The sequence below is a fragment of the Maniola hyperantus genome, chromosome 8 (assembly GCF_902806685.2).
Source record: "Maniola hyperantus chromosome 8, iAphHyp1.2, whole genome shotgun sequence".
Taxonomy (NCBI): Eukaryota; Metazoa; Arthropoda; class Insecta; order Lepidoptera; family Nymphalidae; genus Maniola; species Maniola hyperantus.
Genome location: NC_048543.1, coordinates 3993554 through 4014558, shown reverse-complemented (window position 1 = coordinate 4014558; position 21005 = coordinate 3993554). Strand labels below are relative to the sequence as shown.

General features: G+C 38.3%; 2 protein-coding genes across 3 annotated transcripts; both read left to right on the top strand.

The window, feature by feature from the left end:
* The first annotated feature begins 1184 nt into the window (after positions 1–1184).
* Positions 1185–8968, top strand: LOC117984285 (organic cation transporter protein-like). Its single transcript, XM_034970909.2, has 7 exons — positions 1185–1817; positions 2526–2727; positions 5087–5187; positions 6035–6186; positions 6830–7456; positions 7992–8173; positions 8646–8968. Exons 1-7 carry the CDS (start codon positions 1648–1650, stop codon positions 8871–8873), a joined length of 1662 nt encoding a protein of 553 aa, XP_034826800.1. The 5' UTR covers positions 1185–1647; the 3' UTR covers positions 8874–8968.
* A 143-nt stretch (positions 8969–9111) lies between these two features.
* Positions 9112–21004, top strand: LOC117984498 (solute carrier family 22 member 6-like). 2 transcript variants are annotated; one of them, XM_034971125.2, is made up of 8 exons: positions 13422–13514; positions 13791–13981; positions 14715–14916; positions 16456–16556; positions 18025–18176; positions 18697–19323; positions 20100–20281; positions 20577–21003. In XM_034971125.2, exons 2-8 carry the CDS (start codon positions 13812–13814, stop codon positions 20811–20813), a joined length of 1671 nt encoding a protein of 556 aa, XP_034827016.1. In that variant the 5' UTR covers positions 13422–13514; positions 13791–13811; the 3' UTR covers positions 20814–21003. The 2 variants fall into 2 exon arrangements, with proteins under 2 accessions (XP_069356396.1, XP_034827016.1); XM_069500295.1 differs by lacking the exons at positions 13422–13514; positions 13791–13981 and adding an exon at positions 9112–10147 and having other exon boundaries at positions 20577–21004.
* The last annotated feature ends 1 nt before the right edge of the window (position 21005 follows it).

Genomic DNA, 21005 nt, shown 5'->3' with positions numbered 1-21005 from the left:
TGAATTAAAATGAAAAAAATACGACTGTACGGAAGCCTGCGCGAGCCTGACTCGCACTTTCCGGTTTTTTAAATTAAATTATTTTTTATTAATTGTTGTTATAGTGGAAATAGAAATGCTGGTAACTGAAAAGCAAAAAAACAAGCTTTGCATTGTATAAAATAGAAATTGATAAGGTCAGAAACATAATTCCAACGGTTTTTTCAATCCAAACTGTTTTCAAACATATAAATTGCATAAGTATATTTTCGTAATCGATACCCCACTCGAGGGTCTTAAAAAAACTTTTTTTCAAGACCCTTGCCATTTTGATTTTTTAAGAATATTAGCTTCATAGTGACAGTCGTCCAAATGGGGCGTACTGAAAAATAAAAGTGGAAGAAGAATGTATATACCTAATAAAATATGAAAATTAGTAGTGATATACAGAATAGTATTGTGTACATATTAAAAAATGAAAATATATACAGTAAGAAAATTAATAATTTAAAAATAGCGATGACATAAATAATAGTAATGATATATAAATATAAATGTAAATGTAAATAAGTATTATGTATAAGTTACGTTTTTTTTTTTGATTCTATTAAAATATGTATATACTGAATACTATGATAAAATGTAATTGCATGTAATGTTTTCAGTAAATAAAAGTGACACTCGCGCCATCAAGACGAATCTAATGACGTATCATTTGTTAAAATCAGTTGAGCCTTCCAGTAGTTACAAGCGGACATATGAACGGACATACATACAGGTTAAACACATAACCCTCCATTGGGCTTCGCCGCAGTCGGGTAAAAATTTGAAAATGGCCCGCTGCTAATCTTACATACGATGGTACAGAACCCTTTGTGAGCGAGCCCGACTTGTTTTTGTTAGTAGCCCGGTTTTTCTAGTTGGGTATAAATTGAATACTAATCACATTAAATGAAGTTTATGCCAGTCAAAATAAGCTACAGACCTACCTAGTTTAACTTGTTCTGATAGTTTGTTGTTCAATCATTGCCCAATAGAATTCAATTATAGTTTCATTCTTTAGTCGTCGTCGATTATACTCACCTACTTGTTATATAACCGATCTTAATTTAATCTATATTCAATGTACCTACCTACCTACTCTGTGATTTAAATCTAACTATAACATCGCGCGGTGCGATCCTGGCTCAGACACAAATCAGACATTGAGAAACTTACATTATATCTACCTACATAAACAATATAGTCGTATGACATTATTCACAAATATAATAATATTAACTGAGTGACTTTGTGCATGTGTCGTGCACTCGTGCATCGTGGTTGTGCTAGTGAAGTTTACAGCTGAACCTAATAAATTTCAATCTGCTCAAAATAAATAATAAGTATAGTAGGTACCTAATTCGGAAATAATGCCTCTTTACATACTTAAATGTTAAATTAGAATAAATCTAAAATCAAAACGCCATAAAAATAAAAATAATGATAATAATTCAGAATATCTAAAGTCAGGGAAAGAAAATAATAATTAATTCCTCATACTACTAAGTAGGTGTATCTTCTTAGTAACTAGTTACTTTTACAAATAACTATAACAATAGTAGGTATAGCTATACCTACTTAAATAACTAAGTATTTTACAATTAATTTTAAATTACATAGTTCAATATGTTTAAAAAATCGAAAAAGTGTGAAAATGAACAGTGCGATGTGTCAAATATTCTGGAAAAGTTTGGCAAATATCAAATACTGCAGTACTTCTACGCTTGCCTCCCGGCGATGTTCGTTTCTATGATCAACGTCAATTATATTTTTGTTGCAGGAGAAGTAGATCATAGGTAAGTAAAAAAAACCGGCGAAGTGCGAGTCAGGCTCGCGCAATGAGGGTTCCGTACTACAGTCGTAATTTTTCCACATTTTGCACGATAATTCAAAAATTATGATGCTTAAAAATAAATAAAAACCTGTTTTAGAATCAGGTGAAGCCATTTCATATGATAGGTACCAAACTTGATATAGTTATCTTACTTCGAAAATTTAAAATATCTACTAATTATTAGTTCATGACCATAATTTAATTTTTTTTGTGTGATGTAACCCTAAATCGTGAAAATGCAGCCAGTATTCTTGACACCATTATTCTCGCTTATAGTCAGTTAGTCAGTACTCTTAGATGTCGATAAGTACCTACTCTACCGCAAGAACCGCATCCAAATCGGTCCATCTATTAGGGCTACGGCCCACGGCGCGGTGCGATAATGCCAAAGGGGTCGGCAAAAAAATGTGTGCACTGGTCTCCTCTGAGAAGGCTTTAGGCTACATTATACACCATACGCTTAGGCACACCCTAGAGATCATTGTGGAGAACTCTTACATGCCTATATGCAGGTTTCCTCACGATGTTTTCGTTCGCCGTTAATAAATTGCTTAAAATGCATTAGACTACGAAAAGTTTTAAGTGCGTGTCCGGAATTGAACCCCTGACCTCCCCGACTACCTCTGAAGTCCTTAACTCCTAAGCTATCACCGCTCTTCTATCATTATAGATGTAGAATACCAGAATGTGAGTCGTCAAGCCCTGAAATGGCGGTGTCCTGGTGGCCAGTCGCACACGTCGACCACTGCTCCAAGCCAGTGGTAAACAGCACCTTTCTAGAAGATAACCTCTGCACCAACCTAAGCTTTACTGGCGCAGTCGAAGAATGCAAGGATTGGATATATGAGAATAACAACACTGTTTTTTCCATGGTAAGTATTTATTTGCTTCAATTATATTTTTTCGTCCCCGCGCATGCATAATCCACTATGTATTTTTTTCTGTGTGATTTTGATCTAAAAGCTATGTGAAAATTTTCCACCCTACTTTAAACCATCTAACAAGGTAACGAGGTAGATCAAAACAAGTAGGTTATCATAATTTTATGATGAAGGAAAGATACTTACTTATAATATCAAACTATAGGAGCTTATTGTTGTAATAACGTTATTGCTTTCTTAGATAAGAAAAGATTAACTTGTACACAGCTAACACACCTTCTAATCTGTGATAGCCTAGTAGTTAGGAAGCGTCCGCCTTCTAATCGGAGGTTGGGGGTTCGATCCCGGGCACGCACCTGTAACTTTTCGGAGTAATTAAATATCACTTGCTTTAAAGGCGAAGGAAAACATCGTTAGGAAACCTGCATACCTGAAGAGTTCTCCATAATGTTCTCAAAGGTGCGTGAAGTCTACCACTCTGCACATGGCCAAACGTGGCCAAACCCCACTTACCTACCTACACACTTGAGTCTCACCTTAAAAGGCGTTTCTTAGTGACATAATTATATCCCTTAGAAATAACCTACCCACCCTTAAGGGGAGATTTCTAACATCACTTAAGTATACCTACAGATTTTTATTATATAAAACTGATAATATTCTAAGCACCGATTTTCACGTCAATGAATTCAAAAACATAGGACTTTCATTCATATAACCTTCTAACCCCCATTTCACGCCCTTAGGGGGAGAAATATAACTTTTCTATACAAACTTTCATCCCCTATTTTACTCATACATATTTTTATTATTTAAAACTAATAATCTCAACCACGATTTTCATACTTCTCATCAACTTTAAATAAGTAGGACTTTCATATAAACTTCCAATCCCCATTTACCCCGATTAGAGGTGGAATTTCGAAAAATCCTTTCTTAGTCGATACTTACTCTTTACAAAGAACATACCCTCCAAATTTCATGTCTCTAGGACCAGGCTGTGAGTTGATATATTAGTCAATCAGTCAGTCAGGACATTAAATTTTTTATATATAAAGCCTAGATGATGACCGCGACTTCGTCCGCGTGGATTTAAGTTTTTAAAAAATCCCGTGGGAACTCTTTGATTTTCCGGGATAAAAAGCCTATGTCCTTCCTCGAGAAATAAGCTAACTCGGTACCAAATTTCATCAAAATCGGTTAAACTGTTGGGCCGTGAAAACCTAGCAGACAGACAGACAGACACACTTTTGCATTTATGATATTAGTAGGTATGGATTATTCCGTGGGTAGCCACGGCACGACACGTAAGTGTGCACACCCACAGTCACGACCATAGATTAATATGTATACCGTCACGACTGTAAGCGCCACGCCACGACACGCCACGACACGTAAATTATGTTTCCGCCTTTAGCCGGCTCAAGGTAAGTGAAGCTTCGAATCAGAATGATACAAACACTGTGTACAAACACAAATGTCTTAACTAATTAGTAAACTATTAAGATCAATCGTTTCTTTAATTAATTTATAGTAGTAGGTACCTACTAAATACTAATCTATTATTGGAATATATATAACAATCAGATTAATAACTCATTTGTATTTCAAATTATTCATGATTTATCTTTATAAAGTGTGTTACTTCAATATGTACCTATCTACTTGTAATTTGGTTGACCTCTGTTATTTTTATTAGTGTTAAAAGGCACCTGTAGGTACTTAAGTAGTTGAAAAACCGGACAAGTGCGAGTTGAACTCGCGAAGAAAGAGTGCCGTACGATGAAAATGTACGTTTGTACACAAAATAAGCGTAACAAGATTCACTATGCAATTCTATAAGTTCTCCTGTATACAAGTAATAGCTCTGTAATTTATAACTGCTCGCGACTTTGTCCACGTTTAGGTTAGGAATTTCTTGTACTATGGTACCTACGGAACCCTTCTTTGCTTTAATCGCTGGGAAATGCGTAGTCATATTTTACGCATTCTGCTTATAACGTGCGTACGTACTCTAACTGTGCCAATGTAATATTGAAATCTAAGAGAAACCTAAAACTAGGCTAGACCTTCTGCTACGGCCTTGTTCTTAGACATCAAACACCAAAATTTCAGGTTTGTACACTCATTCCAATATTAAGAGATAGTATTCCTTCTGAAATAAGGAAGTGTTTCAAATAAAGGGACGAACGGACGGGCCGACTTAGTAGCACAATGGGTTGTTTTATACCACTTTAGAACGGAATCCTAAAAAGAGAAGGTTCTCAATTCGATGAGTATAGGTAATATTGGTAATTTTTTCATTAAATTACGTACCCACTGTACATAAGTATGTTCTTTTCATTTTCAGCTCAACTTAGCATGTCATCCGTGGAAACTGAGTCTGATTGGAGCTATTCACAACATCGGAATGGCTATAGCAACGCTAGTGGCTGGCTGGATGGCAGACAGGTAACTATCATCATCATTATTAACCGATAGACGCCCTTATTATCTGGGCATATGCCTGTTTTTTTTTATTTTTTTTATTTTATCCGCGTACTAGCTTATGCTCGCGACTTCGTTCGCGTGGACTACACAAATTTCAAACCCCTATTTCACCCCCTTAGGGGTTGAATTTTCAGAAATCCTTTCTTAGCGGATGCCTACGTCATACTAGCTATCTGCATGCCAAATTTCAGCCCGATCCGTCCAGTAGTTTGAGCTGTGCGTTAATAGATCAGTCAGTCAGTCAGTCAGTCACCTTTTCCTTTTATATATTAAGATTTGCAATCGACGAATAAAATAAAATAAAAAATTGCATTGTAGGGACTTCCATACGCCACGGTCTTGCGCTGCGCCGCCGGAGTCCTACGGCTCCCTGTGACTCGTTTGATGTCGTCTATACACCTAGTGGGGGGTCTTCCAACGCTACGCTTTCTGGTGCAACCTTGGTGTCCTGCCCATTACCACTTCAGTTTCGTAACCCGTTGAGTTGGTTCATTTGGTTCTCCTACGGATCACCTCATTTATGATTTGATCACGTACAGAAACTCCAAGCATAGCTCTCTCCATCGCCCGCTGTGTGACTGAGCTTTCTTATGAGGCCCATAGGTAGCGACCATGTCTCAGATCCATAATCCTATATAGACACGGGAGCAACTGGGGATGTAGACTCTACAACGCACAATTGCAAAGTGAAACATATATATTATATTCGACTCAATTTATTTGACATGGATTTTCTAGAAAATTTAATAAATGGGGGTAGTTTAGCTACCTAGTCTTTCAATGATACAAATAAATCTTTTATTTCCAGGTTCGGCCGCAAGCCTATTGTAGTCATTAGCTCTATTGGCTGTTTCATAGGCAACCTGAAGACCTTGGCTACGTCATATCCAGTGTATATTACACTTGAGTTTCTGGAAGCTGTTATATGTGGAGGAGTTTACTCTGTTGGTTCAGTTATAAGTACGTCATTTTCATTTACACCTAGTGTAATTCATAACCCGTTACTTCTTATCTGATTACTAGCTTATGCTCGCGACTTCGTCAGCGTGGACTACACAAATTTCAAACCCCTATTTCGCCCCCTTATGGGTTGAATTTTCAAAAATCCTTTCTTAGCGGATGCCTACGTCATAATAGCTATCTGCATGCCAAATTTCAGCCCGATCCGTCCAGTAGTTTGAGCTGTGCGTTGATAGATCAGTCAGTAAGTCAGTCACCTTTTCCTTTTATCCATTTGGATTATATACTTTGATGTATTTATGCACCTCGCACTTATAGTCGGTCATACTTTATACCAGTCAGATACTGGTCATAGCACCACAATCCTTGGTTTATAGTAGTCAAACGTACCCCCAACAGTATTCGTGTGCAGTTTTTTTTTAACCTTTTATATTATGACATACCTACATACTTATATGTTTGAAGAATGTGGGATCTTAAATCTTTCTCGACTTACAAGTATTAGGTACTTGCACGTTACTTTTGACGTCTAAACTTTTCAATCGATTTCAACGAAACTCAACTATGAATTTTCTTACATTCTGGAGATAATAGTCTGGAGTAACTTTCCACGAAAGTTTGTGATAATGCTTTATTTTTTTAGTGATTGAAATCGGGAACAAGAAAAACAGAATGCTGGCTGGAGTTCTTTTCGCATATGCCATTTATATGGGCGAAGCTATTTTCGCCGTGGTCGCGATGCTGGTGTCCTATTGGAAAACTCTTATCCATATAGTTTGCAGCCCAACTCTTCTTTTCGTTGCCTATGTATTCCTTGTCAGGGAGAGCCCTCGATGGCAAATACTAAACGGAAAGGCAGTCCCGGTAAAGAATACCCTAAAACTTATAGTGAAAACCAATAAACTGAACGTTAAAACAGAAGATATAGATAGTTTGGATGAAGAGAAACTTAAAAGTACATATAGCATGGAAAGTAACGCAACGAAAGAAGGGTTTAGAGAAGTATTCAGGTGCAGAGAAGTTCTGAAAAGGTTCCTAGTTGCGACCGCATGCCGGTTCACCGTCACTTTTATCTACTACGGTCTGATAATCAACTCAGTTTGGTTGCCGGGGAATAAATACACGAACTTCCTGCTGGCGGCTGTCATGTCCTTCCCTGGTGAACTGTTGTCGATGTACTTGATGAATAAGGTTGGGAGAAAGAAGCCACTTATGTATGGATATTTGTTAAGTGGAATAGCTTGCATAGCTTGCGGATTCGTGCCTGGATGTAAGTACTTAACTCTTTTCATAATAGTTATTTTCAAAATCATACTCTCTACACATCTCTGAAAAATTACGCATTTTTGGACACAATCTGTGATGTGTGAAATTTTTAGTGAATCGACTTTAAAAAAACAGTTTACTATTTAGATTTTATACCTAAATGTTTAGTTTTGAACGAAATGACGGCATTGGCATCATTCGAGTAAATTTTTTGAAAATCCTTGTTATGGTCTGCATCATCCCCAAAGAAAACATAATAATTAAGTATTTACATGTAAAGTTCATTGACCCAGCAATTTGACTTGATACGCTAATAAGTCAAGTATGTAGTCAGTTTTCCTTTTAGGTATATATTTTTGGGTGTTTGGTGAATTTTTAATTGTTTCCATGCACTTGTTTCTCTTGTTTCTATTCTGTATTGTGCTGGCTTCAAAAGAATTTATTACGAATTTTCATTACTTTGAAATATTGAATTTGCCATACCTGTTGTGTATGGTCTTAAACTACATATTATTATGCATTAAAAATTTTATATACAGCTATCACGTGGCTAAAGATATCCCTGTTCCTACTCGGGAAGCTGGTGACGGCAGCGTGCTACACCGGCATCGTCACGTACAGCATGGAGCTGTTCCCCACCAGCGTGAGGGGATCTATGATGGGTCTATGCACTCTGGCCTCCTCTGTGGGGAACATGGTGGCTCCATTGACACCAGTGCTGGTAAAATCGCAATTTGAAAACTTTTAACACGGTTTTTCCTCGTAAACCTATATTTTATTAAGGTACTAAGTGTGTTGATCGTCTAGCTCTAGGAAATCATTTAATTATTTGTTCTACTTAGGATATGATCTGCATTTATCTTATCACTAGCTTATGCTCGCGACTTCGTTCGCGTGGACTACACAGATTTCAAACATATTTAGCGGATGTCTACGTCATAATAGCTATCTGCATACCAAATTTCAGTCCGATCCGTCCAGTAGTTTGAGCTGTGCGTTGATAGATCAGTCAGTCAGTCACCTTTTCCATTTATATTTTTAGATATAGATTAGAGACTGTATCTAGCGAGTGTATTTGTTTCGACATTTAGTATGTACGTATGTAACTTTTGGACATCAATACATCCTAAAGCTCCCAGAATTAGCGATTTAAATATCCTTTGTTTTAAACAAGAGTATAATGATTCTTTCAGGCTTCAATATCACCAGTCTTGGCTCCTGTCTGCTTCGGCTGCACAGCCGTCATAGCCAGCTGCCTGCTCATCCTCACTCCAGAGACCAGGGACCTTCCACTCATGGATACCATAGACCAAGTGGCTAGAAGTGTGGCAATTGGCAATGATAACACTACTAAAGAAAACAAAAAATCCAATGGAAATATGGAAAACTGTGAGGATTCCAGAAGAGGAGAAGTGTTCTAAATAGCAACTAGTATTTACTATGTGCATTTGCAGTGTACCTAACTTTAAGTACTTAGTTTAAGATTCAGTTTCGTACTTAAATGTTTTTAAAATTATTTTTCGATTTATTTTTTCATAAGAAAAAGTGAAACGCATAAAAGCACATTGAAGTATTATTAAGAATAACAAAAGACAGTTTTTTAAATAATTTTAAATATGTAAGTAAGTACTTAAGAAGGCGGAGGATCGTGTGCAGGGCCATCTTTAACCTATTGGAGGCCCTGGGCACATTAGAGTAATTGGGCCCCTATGACCATGACAGAGTAGTAGGTCGGGGGTAAACAAGAAGGATCGAATATAAGTCAGTCTTGACTATAGTTAACTATTTCTATGGTCCTCTGTTTGAGTGGGCCTTTTTGAACTTTGATTTTATCGAAATAAATATGTTTTTCGGTAATAAAATATCGGTCGGTCGGTTATAGTTTGGTGATCTGGCAGGGACTAGTGGACCCCTATCTATCGTGGGCCCTGGGCACGTGCCCAGTGGGAAAGATGGGTCTGATCGTGTGTGGTGGCGCGCTCTACGGAAGGCCTATGTCCAGCAGTGGACGCAAAATTGATTGATTGAAGTACTTATTTACATATCAATAATTGCAGAACCAGCAGGATTCGAATCGGTGCGTTAGAAATTTTCCCGCTGCAAAAAGTCCCACTTACCTATCTACTCACTCAGTCTCTTCAGAAGAACCACCACAGCTTTACGATTAACCACTATGGCCGAACTTCATACAGCTTTCTTAAGATACGCTTCAAGGGAAAATAAAATTCCGCCATTCCAGGCAATTTGGTCAATTATGGCGTCACGACCACATGAAGCAATTTACTTCAATATCCAGCAATACCTGAATATTTCAGAAATGTTATTGAGAGTAGTCTTGTTAGCAATTATTATAGTAAAACTAAGAAAATCATTAAAGTGATATTAATGAGTAACATGTTAGCATCATTTCCGAGTGCCTTCATCGTTATCCTACGCAGGGTGATGTTTATACATGCACTTACAAAATCTTTTTTAAAGTAGACTGCTTATCAACCTAATAAAAGAAAACCTGCCTAACCTAACCTGTACTTAATTTCATAAACAATTGAAATTCAAAAGAAGCTTTTTAGGGTTCCCTACCCAAAGGGTGCTAATCATATCAAATCCTGCTGTACTTCGGCGCTTGCCTTCCGGCGATGTTCGTTTCTATGATCAACGTCAATTATATTTTTGTTGCAGGAGTGGTAAATCATAGGTAAGTTAAAAAATAACTAATGCTTAACCTCATCTGAACAAATAATTAGTATTTTCAAATTATAAAGTAAGATTACTATACCAAGTGGGGTATCATAATTATGAAATGGCTTTACCTGTACATTCTAAAACAGATTTTTTTTATGCATACTTAATAGTTTTTGATTTGTCGTGCAAAATTTTCCAAAATTCCACGCAACGTTTTGCACAGTATATATAAGGCTAGCTTTTATTTAGTTTTATTGTAACATCGCAGCCAAGGCCAAATTTTACTATGTTTAGTTTTAGCCCAATCAGCCCTGATGAAATAGGCTGTGACGGAGTTAGCCGTAAGATGATTATTTTAAGCTTGGACTGCATCCTACATATTCTATCCCATCTGTTCAATCACTCCCTTTCTTCTAATATCTTTCCCAGTGCCTGGCGTGTTGCTCAAGTTATCCCTATCCCCAAAATCACCAATCCAACTTTATTCTCTCACTATCGCCCTATTTCCATTCTCCCTTTCTTATCCAAAGTCCTTGAGCGCATTGTCCACTCAGAACTCTCATTGTTCCTAACTAAAAATAATATACTCAGTCCTTTTCAATCTGGTTTTCGTAGAGGGCACAGCACTGTCACGGCACTAACGAAAGTTTGTGATGACATTCGCTTTGGTATCGATAATAAACAGGTGACGATCTTGGCACTGCTTGATTTTTCAAACGCATTTAACACAGTTGATTTCGAAATACTCTTGGCTACCCTCAAATCCATTAATATTTCTTCAGCTGCTGTTAGTTGGTTTCAGTCCTATCTATATGATCGTTCGCAGTGCATCCGTGCTAAAGATAAACTATCGTCTTACTGTCTCAGTGCTGGTGTTCCACAGGGTGGTGTCCTATCTCCTTTACTTTTTTCCATTTTTATCAATACCGTCACCAATCTTCTTTCTTTACCATATCATCTCTATGCTGATGATTTACGTATACGTGTCCACTTCTGTGGAACAAATCGCTGAGGCCGTTGAGCGCTTAAACTCTGAACTGAATGTGGTCTGCGGTTGGAGTAATGATCATGGATTGTTGGTAAATGCTAGTGAATCCCAGATCATTGTCATAGGTAACTCCAGGCAAATTTCCAAACTTGACTACCCTTCATTACCACCAGTGATCTTTGATGGTTCTGTGCTACCGTACAGTCATACTGTAAAAAATCTTAGGATTATCATGGATAGCAGTCTAACCGCAAGTTTCAGCTGTTAGCAAAAAAGTCCTTGGTGCTTATGGATCCCTAAAAAGGTGGAAAAACTTGCTACCCGTTAAGACCGAGATCTTGCTTGCCAATACGGAGGGTATTGGCAAGCAAGATCTTGGTCTTAACGGGTTCTTCCTATCTTGGATTACGCCGATGCCTGCTACCTAGATTTAAATGAAGACCTACTAAATAAACTGGAGCGACTGCAAAACTTGTGCATTCGGTTCATTTTTGGTCTAAGGAAATACGACCATGTATCTGAATATCGTAAAAAACTGAACTGGCTCCCTATTAGGCATCGACGTAATCTGCATGTTCTTTCTATCCTATTTGCCACACTTTTCCATCCCTGGTCACCACCCTACCTTAAAGATCAGTTTCAATTTTTTAGCTCCATCGAACGTGATCGTGGCCTGCGTTCCTGTTTCGATTTCAAGCTTATAACGACCAAACATAATACGCCTGGCTACGCGGAATCATTTACTGTAAAAGCAGCTTCGCTGTGGAATGCACTTCCGGTCGAAAGAAGACGCTCCAAATCGCTGGCAATCTTTAAAAACCGTGTCAAGAAACACTATCTGTCACTGTAGATTTTCTGCCATAACTATATGTACATTTAGCTACGTAGTATTTAGGTATATCTTCTTTGTTTTTTTTTTCAGGCTTCAATATCACCAGTCTTGGCTCCCGTCTGCTTCGGCTGTACAGCTGTCATAGCCAGCTGCCTGCTGATCCTCACTCCAGAGACCAGGGACCTTCCACTCATGGATACCATAGACCAAGTGGCTAGAAGTGTGGCAATTGGTAATGATAAAACCACTGAAGGAAATAAAAAAGACAGCGGGAATATGAAAAGCTCTGGGGACCAAGAAGAAGCGAAGTATTCTAAATAGCATACTTATACTTAGTCCATTTTTGTAGATGTAAATAACTAGTTACCTACGTAATTTAGGATCAAGTTTCGTACTTAAATGAAAACTAGTTTTAACAGAGTTTTGTCGATTTTTATTAGGAAAAGTAAAAATGTTAAAGTATTATTTAGAAGAATGAAGAATTAAAGAAAATTGAGTTCCTTGAAATACATTTATCCTGGGTTTTTAGTTTATATCCGGCATTGATGTAAGAAGAATACCTAAACAGCTAGTATTATTTAAAAAAAACCGGCCAAGTGCGAGTCAGGCTCGCACAACGAGGGTTCCGTACAACAGTCGTATTTTTTCGACATTTTGCACGATAATTCAAAAACTATGATGCATAAAAATAAATAAAAATCTGTTTTAGAATGTACAATTGAAGACCTTTCATATGATACTCCATTTGATATAGTTATCTTCGAAAATTGAAAATACTATTTATTATTAATTTATGACCACAATTTAATTTTTTTTGTGTAATGTAACCACAAATTCACGGTTTTCAGATTTTTCCCCTAATGCCAGCTATAAGACCTACCTACCTGCCAAATTTCATCATTCTAGGTCAACGGGAAGTACCCTGTAGTATTCTTGACAGACAGACAGACAGACAGACAACAAAGTGACCCTGTAAGGGTTCCGTTTTTCCTTTTGAGGTACGGAACCCTAAAAATCGAGTAAGTATATCGATCTTCTTATTTTAAAAAGAAATGTTTACTCATAAGGAGAAGCAAAATTGTACTGACTGACTGACATACATAAACCACTGAAACTGACTGGTTCATGATCAACCCATCGCCGGCTTACTACAGAGCACGGGTCTCCTCTCAGAGTGAGAAGGATTTTGGGCATAAACTACCACGCTGGCCATTGTAGATTGGCAGACTTGGTTAGAAACTTGAATTTTTGTGTTGGTTAGGTATCTAGGTACAAAATTTCTTCCCAAGTGAAACCTGGGTGGGTCAGCTAGTCTGTACCTAGGTAGGTACTATATTATTTATTCATATTACTCGGGTTGATCGTGATTTGTGCTCAGAATCAGAAACAAATTGGACGAGAGACTTACCTACTATATGTATATAATTAAATATCTAATATTTACAAATGTTCTGATAGTGAGTATAATAACAAGACGAGTGTCGTGCGTCGTGGTCGCTGCTGCTGGGCTCAATTAGAATACTTATAACAAGTCGTATTGCTATACGACTATTAGATAAAGTAGGTACTACAATTTAGTAACTATTGACAAAACAAAATATTGTTGAAAGTTCTAAAATAATTAATGAAAAAATCGTATTACTTAATCGGGAAAATAATGATTCAGCAATTTTTTTATAAGAAGTAGCCTACCTACCTAGTTCAATCAATTTAGAAATAACAAAAATTCAGTATCTGTGCTTATAAAAACTTTTTAAGTTGGTAGGGTTTATTTAAGTTTCCCTAATTTTCAAGAATTATATTGGAAAATAACCACTAAGTAAATACATTTTTTAGTTTCAAATTACATAGTTTAATATGTTTAAAAAAACGAAAAAGTGTGAAAATGAACAGTGCGATGTGTCAAATATTCTGGAAAAGTTCGGCAAATATCAAATCCTGCAGTATCTCTACGCTTGCCTCCCGGCGATGTTCGTTTCTATGATCAACGTGAATTATATATTTGTTGCAGGAGAAGTAGATCATAGGTAAGTTGCTTAATTGGGCCGATTCTCTTGTATACAATCACTAAACTAAACTAAATTAACAGGTCTAAATTTAGTGCTATTCTTTTCCGCAAGCAACATAATGAAAGGGATAGTAATAGATTTAGACGTGCCATTTTAGTTTAGTTTAAGGATTGTGTACAACGGAATTAGCCACAGTTGTGGCCGATTCTCTTGTACACAATCTCTAAAATAAACTAAACTAACAGGTCTAAATCTAGTGCTATCCTTTTCCGCAAGCAACATTATGAAAGGGATAGCAATAGATTTAGACGTGCAATTTTAGTTTAGTTTAGAGATTGTGTACAACGGAATTAGCCACTTTAATCGATTTAAATATAACGCGAGTATATCTCCGGCTCAGAGCACGGGTCTCCTCACCTCACGAATGAGAAGGGTTTTGGACATAATATCTACCACGCTGACCAAGTGCGGATTGGCAGACCTTTGAGAACATTACGAAGAACTCTCAGGCGCATGCAGGTTTCCTCACGATGTTTTCCTTCACCGTTAAATCAAGTGATATTTATAATTATTTAAAATGCACATAACTCCGAAAATTGAGAGGTGCGTGCCCGGGATCGAACCCCCGACCTCCGATTACGAGGCGGTCGTCCTAACCACTAGGCTGTCACAGCTTGTGCTACCTAAAGGAGGCCTACGTCCAGTAGGTAGTATGTATATTGGCTGTTGATGATGATGATGATTGTTTTAGATGTCAAATACCAGAATGTGAGTCGTCAAGCCCTGAAATGGCGGTGTCCTGGTGGCCAGCCGCACACGTCGACCACTGCTCCAAGCCAGTGGTAAACAGCACCTTTCTAGAAGATAACCTCTGCACCAACCTAAGCTTTACTGGCGCAGTCGAAGAATGCAACGATTGGATATATGAGAATAACAACACCGTTTTTTCCATGGTAAGTAGTGGGTGATCCGTGATAGCCTTGTGGTTAAGACGTCGGCTTTCTATTCAGGAGGTTGGGGTTTCGATCCCGGGCACGCACTTGTAAATTTTCGGAGTTTGTGTGTTTTAAGCAATTAAATATCAGTTGCTTTAACGGTGAAGGAAAACTACATGAGAAAACCTGTATGCTTGAAAGTTCTCCATAATATTCTCAAAGGTGTGTGAAGTCTCAAGTCTGCCAATCCGCACTTGCGGACTATGACCCAAACAAACCCTTCTCATTCTGGAGGAAACCCGTCCTCAGTAGTAAGTTGGCGATGGGTTGATCATGATGATAAGGATGTCCATAACTTCTTCCGCGTGGATTGAGGTTTGTTTTTCCAAAATTGCTTCAGGTCGGTTCAGCGGTCGAGCCGTCAAAATGAACAGACACACTTTCGCATTGAGATTAGTATGGAGTACAACGACCTTTACGTAATAAAATGGATTATGTAGGTATATTCTGATTTAGTGATAACGCCGTCCAAGACGGGGTTTTTTATTTATTTTAGAATATACACATCTTTATCAATACAACGCTACTTTATCTAACTAACATAGCCTGTTAAGTATTCACTGATAAATTTATGTACCTAATACCTACTCCTCTTGCATTATTTTATTGCTTGGTTATGAAAACATTAAGGTCCAAACGCACCGCGTCGCGTCGTATTCGTCGCCCACATAGGACACCGCGTTACGCTGCGATGCGCGACGCGACGCGATGCGGCAGCACAGCATCTTGCTTCATACATGGTACTCAAACTATTCGCTCAAGTGCGCTTTGCTCCATACAAACTCTATATCCATACTAATATTATAAATGCGAAAGTGTGTCTGTCTGTCTGCTAGCTTTTCACGGCTTAACCGTTCAACCGATTTTGACGAAATTTGGTACAGTGGTAGCTTGCAACCCGGGGAAGGACATAGGCTACTTTTTATCCCGAAAAATTTAAGAGTTCCTACAGGATTTTTAAAAACCTAAATCCACGCGTACGAAGTCGCGGGCATCAGCTAGTAAACTATGTTAATTATTGACGTGCTGCGTCGTCGCGTCGCGTCACGTAGCGCAGCGTATGTGCGTTTTGTTGGACCTTAACCTCACAGACATAACCTCCAGGGGTGTAGGTACTTACTGTTACCCACATGGCATTGACGTCATTTCTTACTTCTGCAATATCACACCAATAATAATTTGTTTACTCAATGCTTTAGTATGCAACAGAGCTGCCATCTTTGAATTTAGAACATTAAGTAGGTACTTACTGAAAAATAAACAGTAAAATTGGTCAACAAATCTAAAATTGCAAGTCGATAGCATTAGTAGATTTTAATTGTACCTACTAAATAAACAGCTCTCACTGACGGATAGATGGACAACATCGCAATATGATTCCTTTTCTACCATGTATTTTGGCATGGAACCCTTGCCAAAATAATATTTTAAAATGTTAATAATTCGATGATAATTTTAAAGTTACATGATACATCTTCTCATTTTAATTACTTACAGCTCAACTTAGCATGTCATCCGTGGAAACTGAGTCTGATTGGAGCTATTCACAACATTGGAATGGCTTTGGCAATGGTAGTAGCTGGATGGATGGTAGACAGGTAAGCAGCACGGAAGTCTCCTGAGGCTTTGCTTCATGCAACTACAAGACTGATAACTGATTAGAAGACTAATGTGGGATGCAACATGCGTTGACACTTTGGCCCCGTGTCATATCAGGAAGACAGCATCAAGACCCAGCAGAAATGGTTGAAAACGGCAAGCGGCGCAAGTATGCCTTCTCTCATCGAGAGTTACATTTTTATTCCGTTTGCAGTGGAAACCCTGGGGCAATGTAGTCTAGCGCAAAAAAAATATTAAGAGACATTTCACCGCGATTTAGAAGTGGTGACAGAAGCGCTGGCTCATTTTTTACGCCCGGCTGTCCAGCGCGGAAATGCAGCCAGTATTCTTGGCACTATTCCACGCGGGCATGATTTGTATAGTAATTAGATAAGGCTAGCTTTAAGTTTTATTGTAAAAAAAATCAAAAAAAAACTGATAAGTATTGAATAATTATATGGACGCACTTCGACCGAGGCAAAAGCGCATCCATCCGATCGAGACAACGCGGCGGTACTTCTACCACATTCTACTACCTATCTACACCAACCGCATTGTCGGACGACGCGAAGCCTTGTCCTCGTTAAGTGGACAAGTCGTTGGCAGATGACGGAAGATCAGATTCAATACCACCATATCAAATCCAAATAATGGACTGATATAAAGAGGGTGGTGGGAAGCGGCTGGATGACTAAGGCTGAGGAGTGAGAACAGGGTGTGGTAGACCGTGGACCTTAGTGAGCTCCACGGTCTACCACACCCTGTTAAGGAAGGCCTATGTTAAACAGTGGATGTCTGCAGGCTGCACTGATACGATGATGATAACTAATCCAATCAATAACCTATAACTTATATCTCAAGAATATCACGAAAATCTACGTAGATACCTACTCGTAAATGGGTAGTAAAAGACTCATGTTAATAATTATTTATCCAAGATTTTAGTACTTAAACTAGCTTATGCTCGCGACTTCGTCCGCGTGGACTACAAAATTTCAAAACCCTGTTTCACCCCCTTAGGAGTTGAGTTTTTAAAAATCCTTTCTTAGCGGATGCCTACGTCATAATAGCTATCTGCATGCCAAATTTCAGCCCGATCCGTCCAGTAGTTTATGCTGTGCGTTGATAGATCAGTCAGTCAGTCAGTCAGTCAGTCAGTCACCTTTCCCTTTTATATATATAGATAGATTACAACATTGGAAATTAATATTTTAATTTTATTACAGACTAAGTAGAGGATGCCCGTGATTTCATCCGCGTGGATTTAGGTTTTTTAAAAATCCCGTGGGAACTCTTTGATTTTCCGGGATAAATGTCCTATGTCCTTCCCCGGGATGTAAGCTAACTCTGTCATCAAAATCGGTGAAACTGTTGGGCCGTGAAAAGCTAGCAGACAGGCAGACACTTTCGCACTTGTAATATTACTTAGTATGGATTTATTTTCCAGATTTTATATTTTGCTTCCAGATTCGGACGCAAGCCTGTTTTAGTCATTTGCTCTATTGGCTGTCTGCTGGGCAACCTGAAGACCTTGGCTACGTCATATCCAGTGTATATTGCACTTGAGTTTCTGGAAGCTGCTATATGTGGAGGAGTTTACGCTGCTGTTCCAGTTATAAGTACGTCATCTTCATACGTCATATTGTGATCCACATCCCGAACATCTTTACTAGGTACTTACTTCTTGAGGTTTACATTTCTCAACTGATTTCAACTAAGTATATTTGGCAATATTTTTTTAATAATTTGTATAGTAATCCAACAACCGACCATGAAAAAGAGTACCTACTACTTATTAAGATTACTTATTTTCAATCAATTATTTGAATTTTGAATTTTGTTTTACCTACATACACTTCAAGGAAATTTGTAATTAATTTTAAATACTATCAAAATTGCGGACCGGCAGGAAACGAACCCGCGTCTCCTGGATCTGCGTTTGTCACCGGCAGCAAGCGAACCGTAGCTATAAGCGGTCAGAGCGTCGGGCGCGATCCCAGGAGACGCGGGTTCGAATCCTGCCGGTCCGCAATTTTTGATATGTATTTAAAATTATTTGGCAATAAGATAGTTTGAACTGAAGATAGAACGAAGGTTGGACGTGAAAATTGTGTCCCATAAAATGATTTTCTTTTTTAGTGATCGAAATCGGAAATAAGAAAAGTAGAATGCTATCCGGAGTCCTTTTCTCATATGCCATTTATATGGGTGAAGCTGTATTCGCGGTGATCGCTTTCCTGGTGCCATATTGGAAAAGTCTTATCCATATAATGTGCAGTCCAGCCCTTATATTCGTTACCTATATACTACTAGTTAGTGAAAGCCCGCGATGGCAAATATTAAATGGAAAAGCTGACCCAGTGAAGAAAATCCTAAGACTTATAGTGAAAACAAATAAACTGAACGTTAAAACAGAAGATATAGATAATTTGAACGAAGAGAAACTTAAAAGTACATATAGCATGGAAAGTAACGCAACGAAAGAAGGTTATAGAGAAGTATTCAGGTGTAGAGAAGTTCTGAAGAGGTTCCTAGTTGCGACCGCATGTCGGTTCACCGTCACTTTTATCTACTACGGTCTAATAATCAACTCAGTTTGGTTGCCGGGGAATAAATACACGAACTTCCTGCTGGCCGCTGTCATGTCCTTCCCTGGTGAACTGTTGTCGATGTATCTCATGAATAAGGTTGGCAGAAAGAAGCCACTTATATATGGATATCTGCTTAGTGGAATAGCCTGCATAGCTTGCGGAGTTGTGCCTGGATGTAAGTAACTCTTTTAAATTAATATTAAAATTGAAATGGTATTAGGTAGTCAAAGTCTGGAGATTTCTCAATAATTTCATACCTCTCTGAAAAAGACGACGTGTGTTACAGTTATGGGTTATACCTACACTGAATTCACAGTATATATTTTAGATGCCGTACAAAAATAAATTCGACAACTAGACATGAAATTTTTGACTATTTAGGAGAGTTTATTCTTGAATACCCTCGAGTGGAATTTTTATCATAATGACGGGCATAATAATGTCCACTGGTGCTATAGCTAGCTAGACAGCCAGGATTATAGCCCTTGAGCTAAATAAGCGCCAGTTCTTGGGGTCACTTGACGCGTTTTGCATATTCTATGGGCCCAGAATCAAAAGCAAGCGCACACGCCGTAAGCCGCAACAACGAATAGATTAGTGTTTTTATTCAGATATAAGTTAGCCCTTGACTACCCTGGTAGCGGTATGGCAGTTTTTTTACTACACCCACACCCTGGTCCTTTGGTTTCTACACGGCATCGTACCGAAACGCCAAATCGCTTAGCGGCACGGCTTTGCCGGCAGGGTGGTAAGGGTAACCAACCACAGCCGAAACCTCCCACCAGATCAGACCAGAGGAAACCAGAAATTATCAAATTCCAAATTTCTCCTGACAGGAATTGACCCCCGGACCTCCCGCTGATAAGACTACACTACAGCGCTCACCACTGCGCCAGGGGAGGCCATCAATATTAAATACCTATTGTGTACCTTATTTAATTTTATATGCAGCATTCACGTGGTTAAAAATATCCCTGTTCCTATTTGGAAAGCTGGTGACGTCAGCGTGCTACACCGGCATCGTCACGTACACCATGGAGCTGTTCCCCACCAGCGTGAGGGGATCCATGCTCGGACTGTGCACTTTAGCCGCCTCTGTGGGGAACATGATGGCACCTTTGACACCAGTGCTGGTAAGATTGGTATTACCGTCCCATTTTGCTACCCCACTACGGAAGTATGTATATTGAATTTACTAATTTATATGCGTGTGCCAGGTGCCTGCGTTTGTCTCACTGAATCACATTCCTCATTTCTAAGGATCGTATATTTCCTTTCCATTACACTAATATTTGTTAGGAATTCTCCAGTCATTATAAAAATATGGCAAATAATGATATCGAGTTTGGTACCGGTAGTGTAGATTTAATATATTATACATATTATATAGAACGTTTCTATTTTTATAAAGAGAGTTTATTCTTTCAGGCTTCAATATCACCAGTCTTGGCCCCCGTCTGCTTTGGCTGCACAGCCATCATAGCCAGCTGCCTGCTCATCCTCACTCCAGAGACCAGGGACCTTCCACTCATGGATACCATAGACCAAGTGGCTAGAAGTGTGGCAATTGGCAATGATAAAACTACCAAAGTTTACAAAAGTTCCAGTGAAAATGTGAAAAGCTGTGATGTGAGGATCGTAGAAAAGGCGAAGTGTTTTAAATAGCTTTAAACGTACCTACCAGCTAGTGCATTTGTGTTCTATAGAGGTAACTTTACGCTTAATTTTTAAGATTAAGTTATGAAAACTGGTTTTAAAAGTATTTTTCGAATATTTTATTAGGAAAAATAAATTATTTGATAGATAGATTTTAGTCAGGTAGATTTTAGAAGATAAAGATAGATTTTTATACTTAGT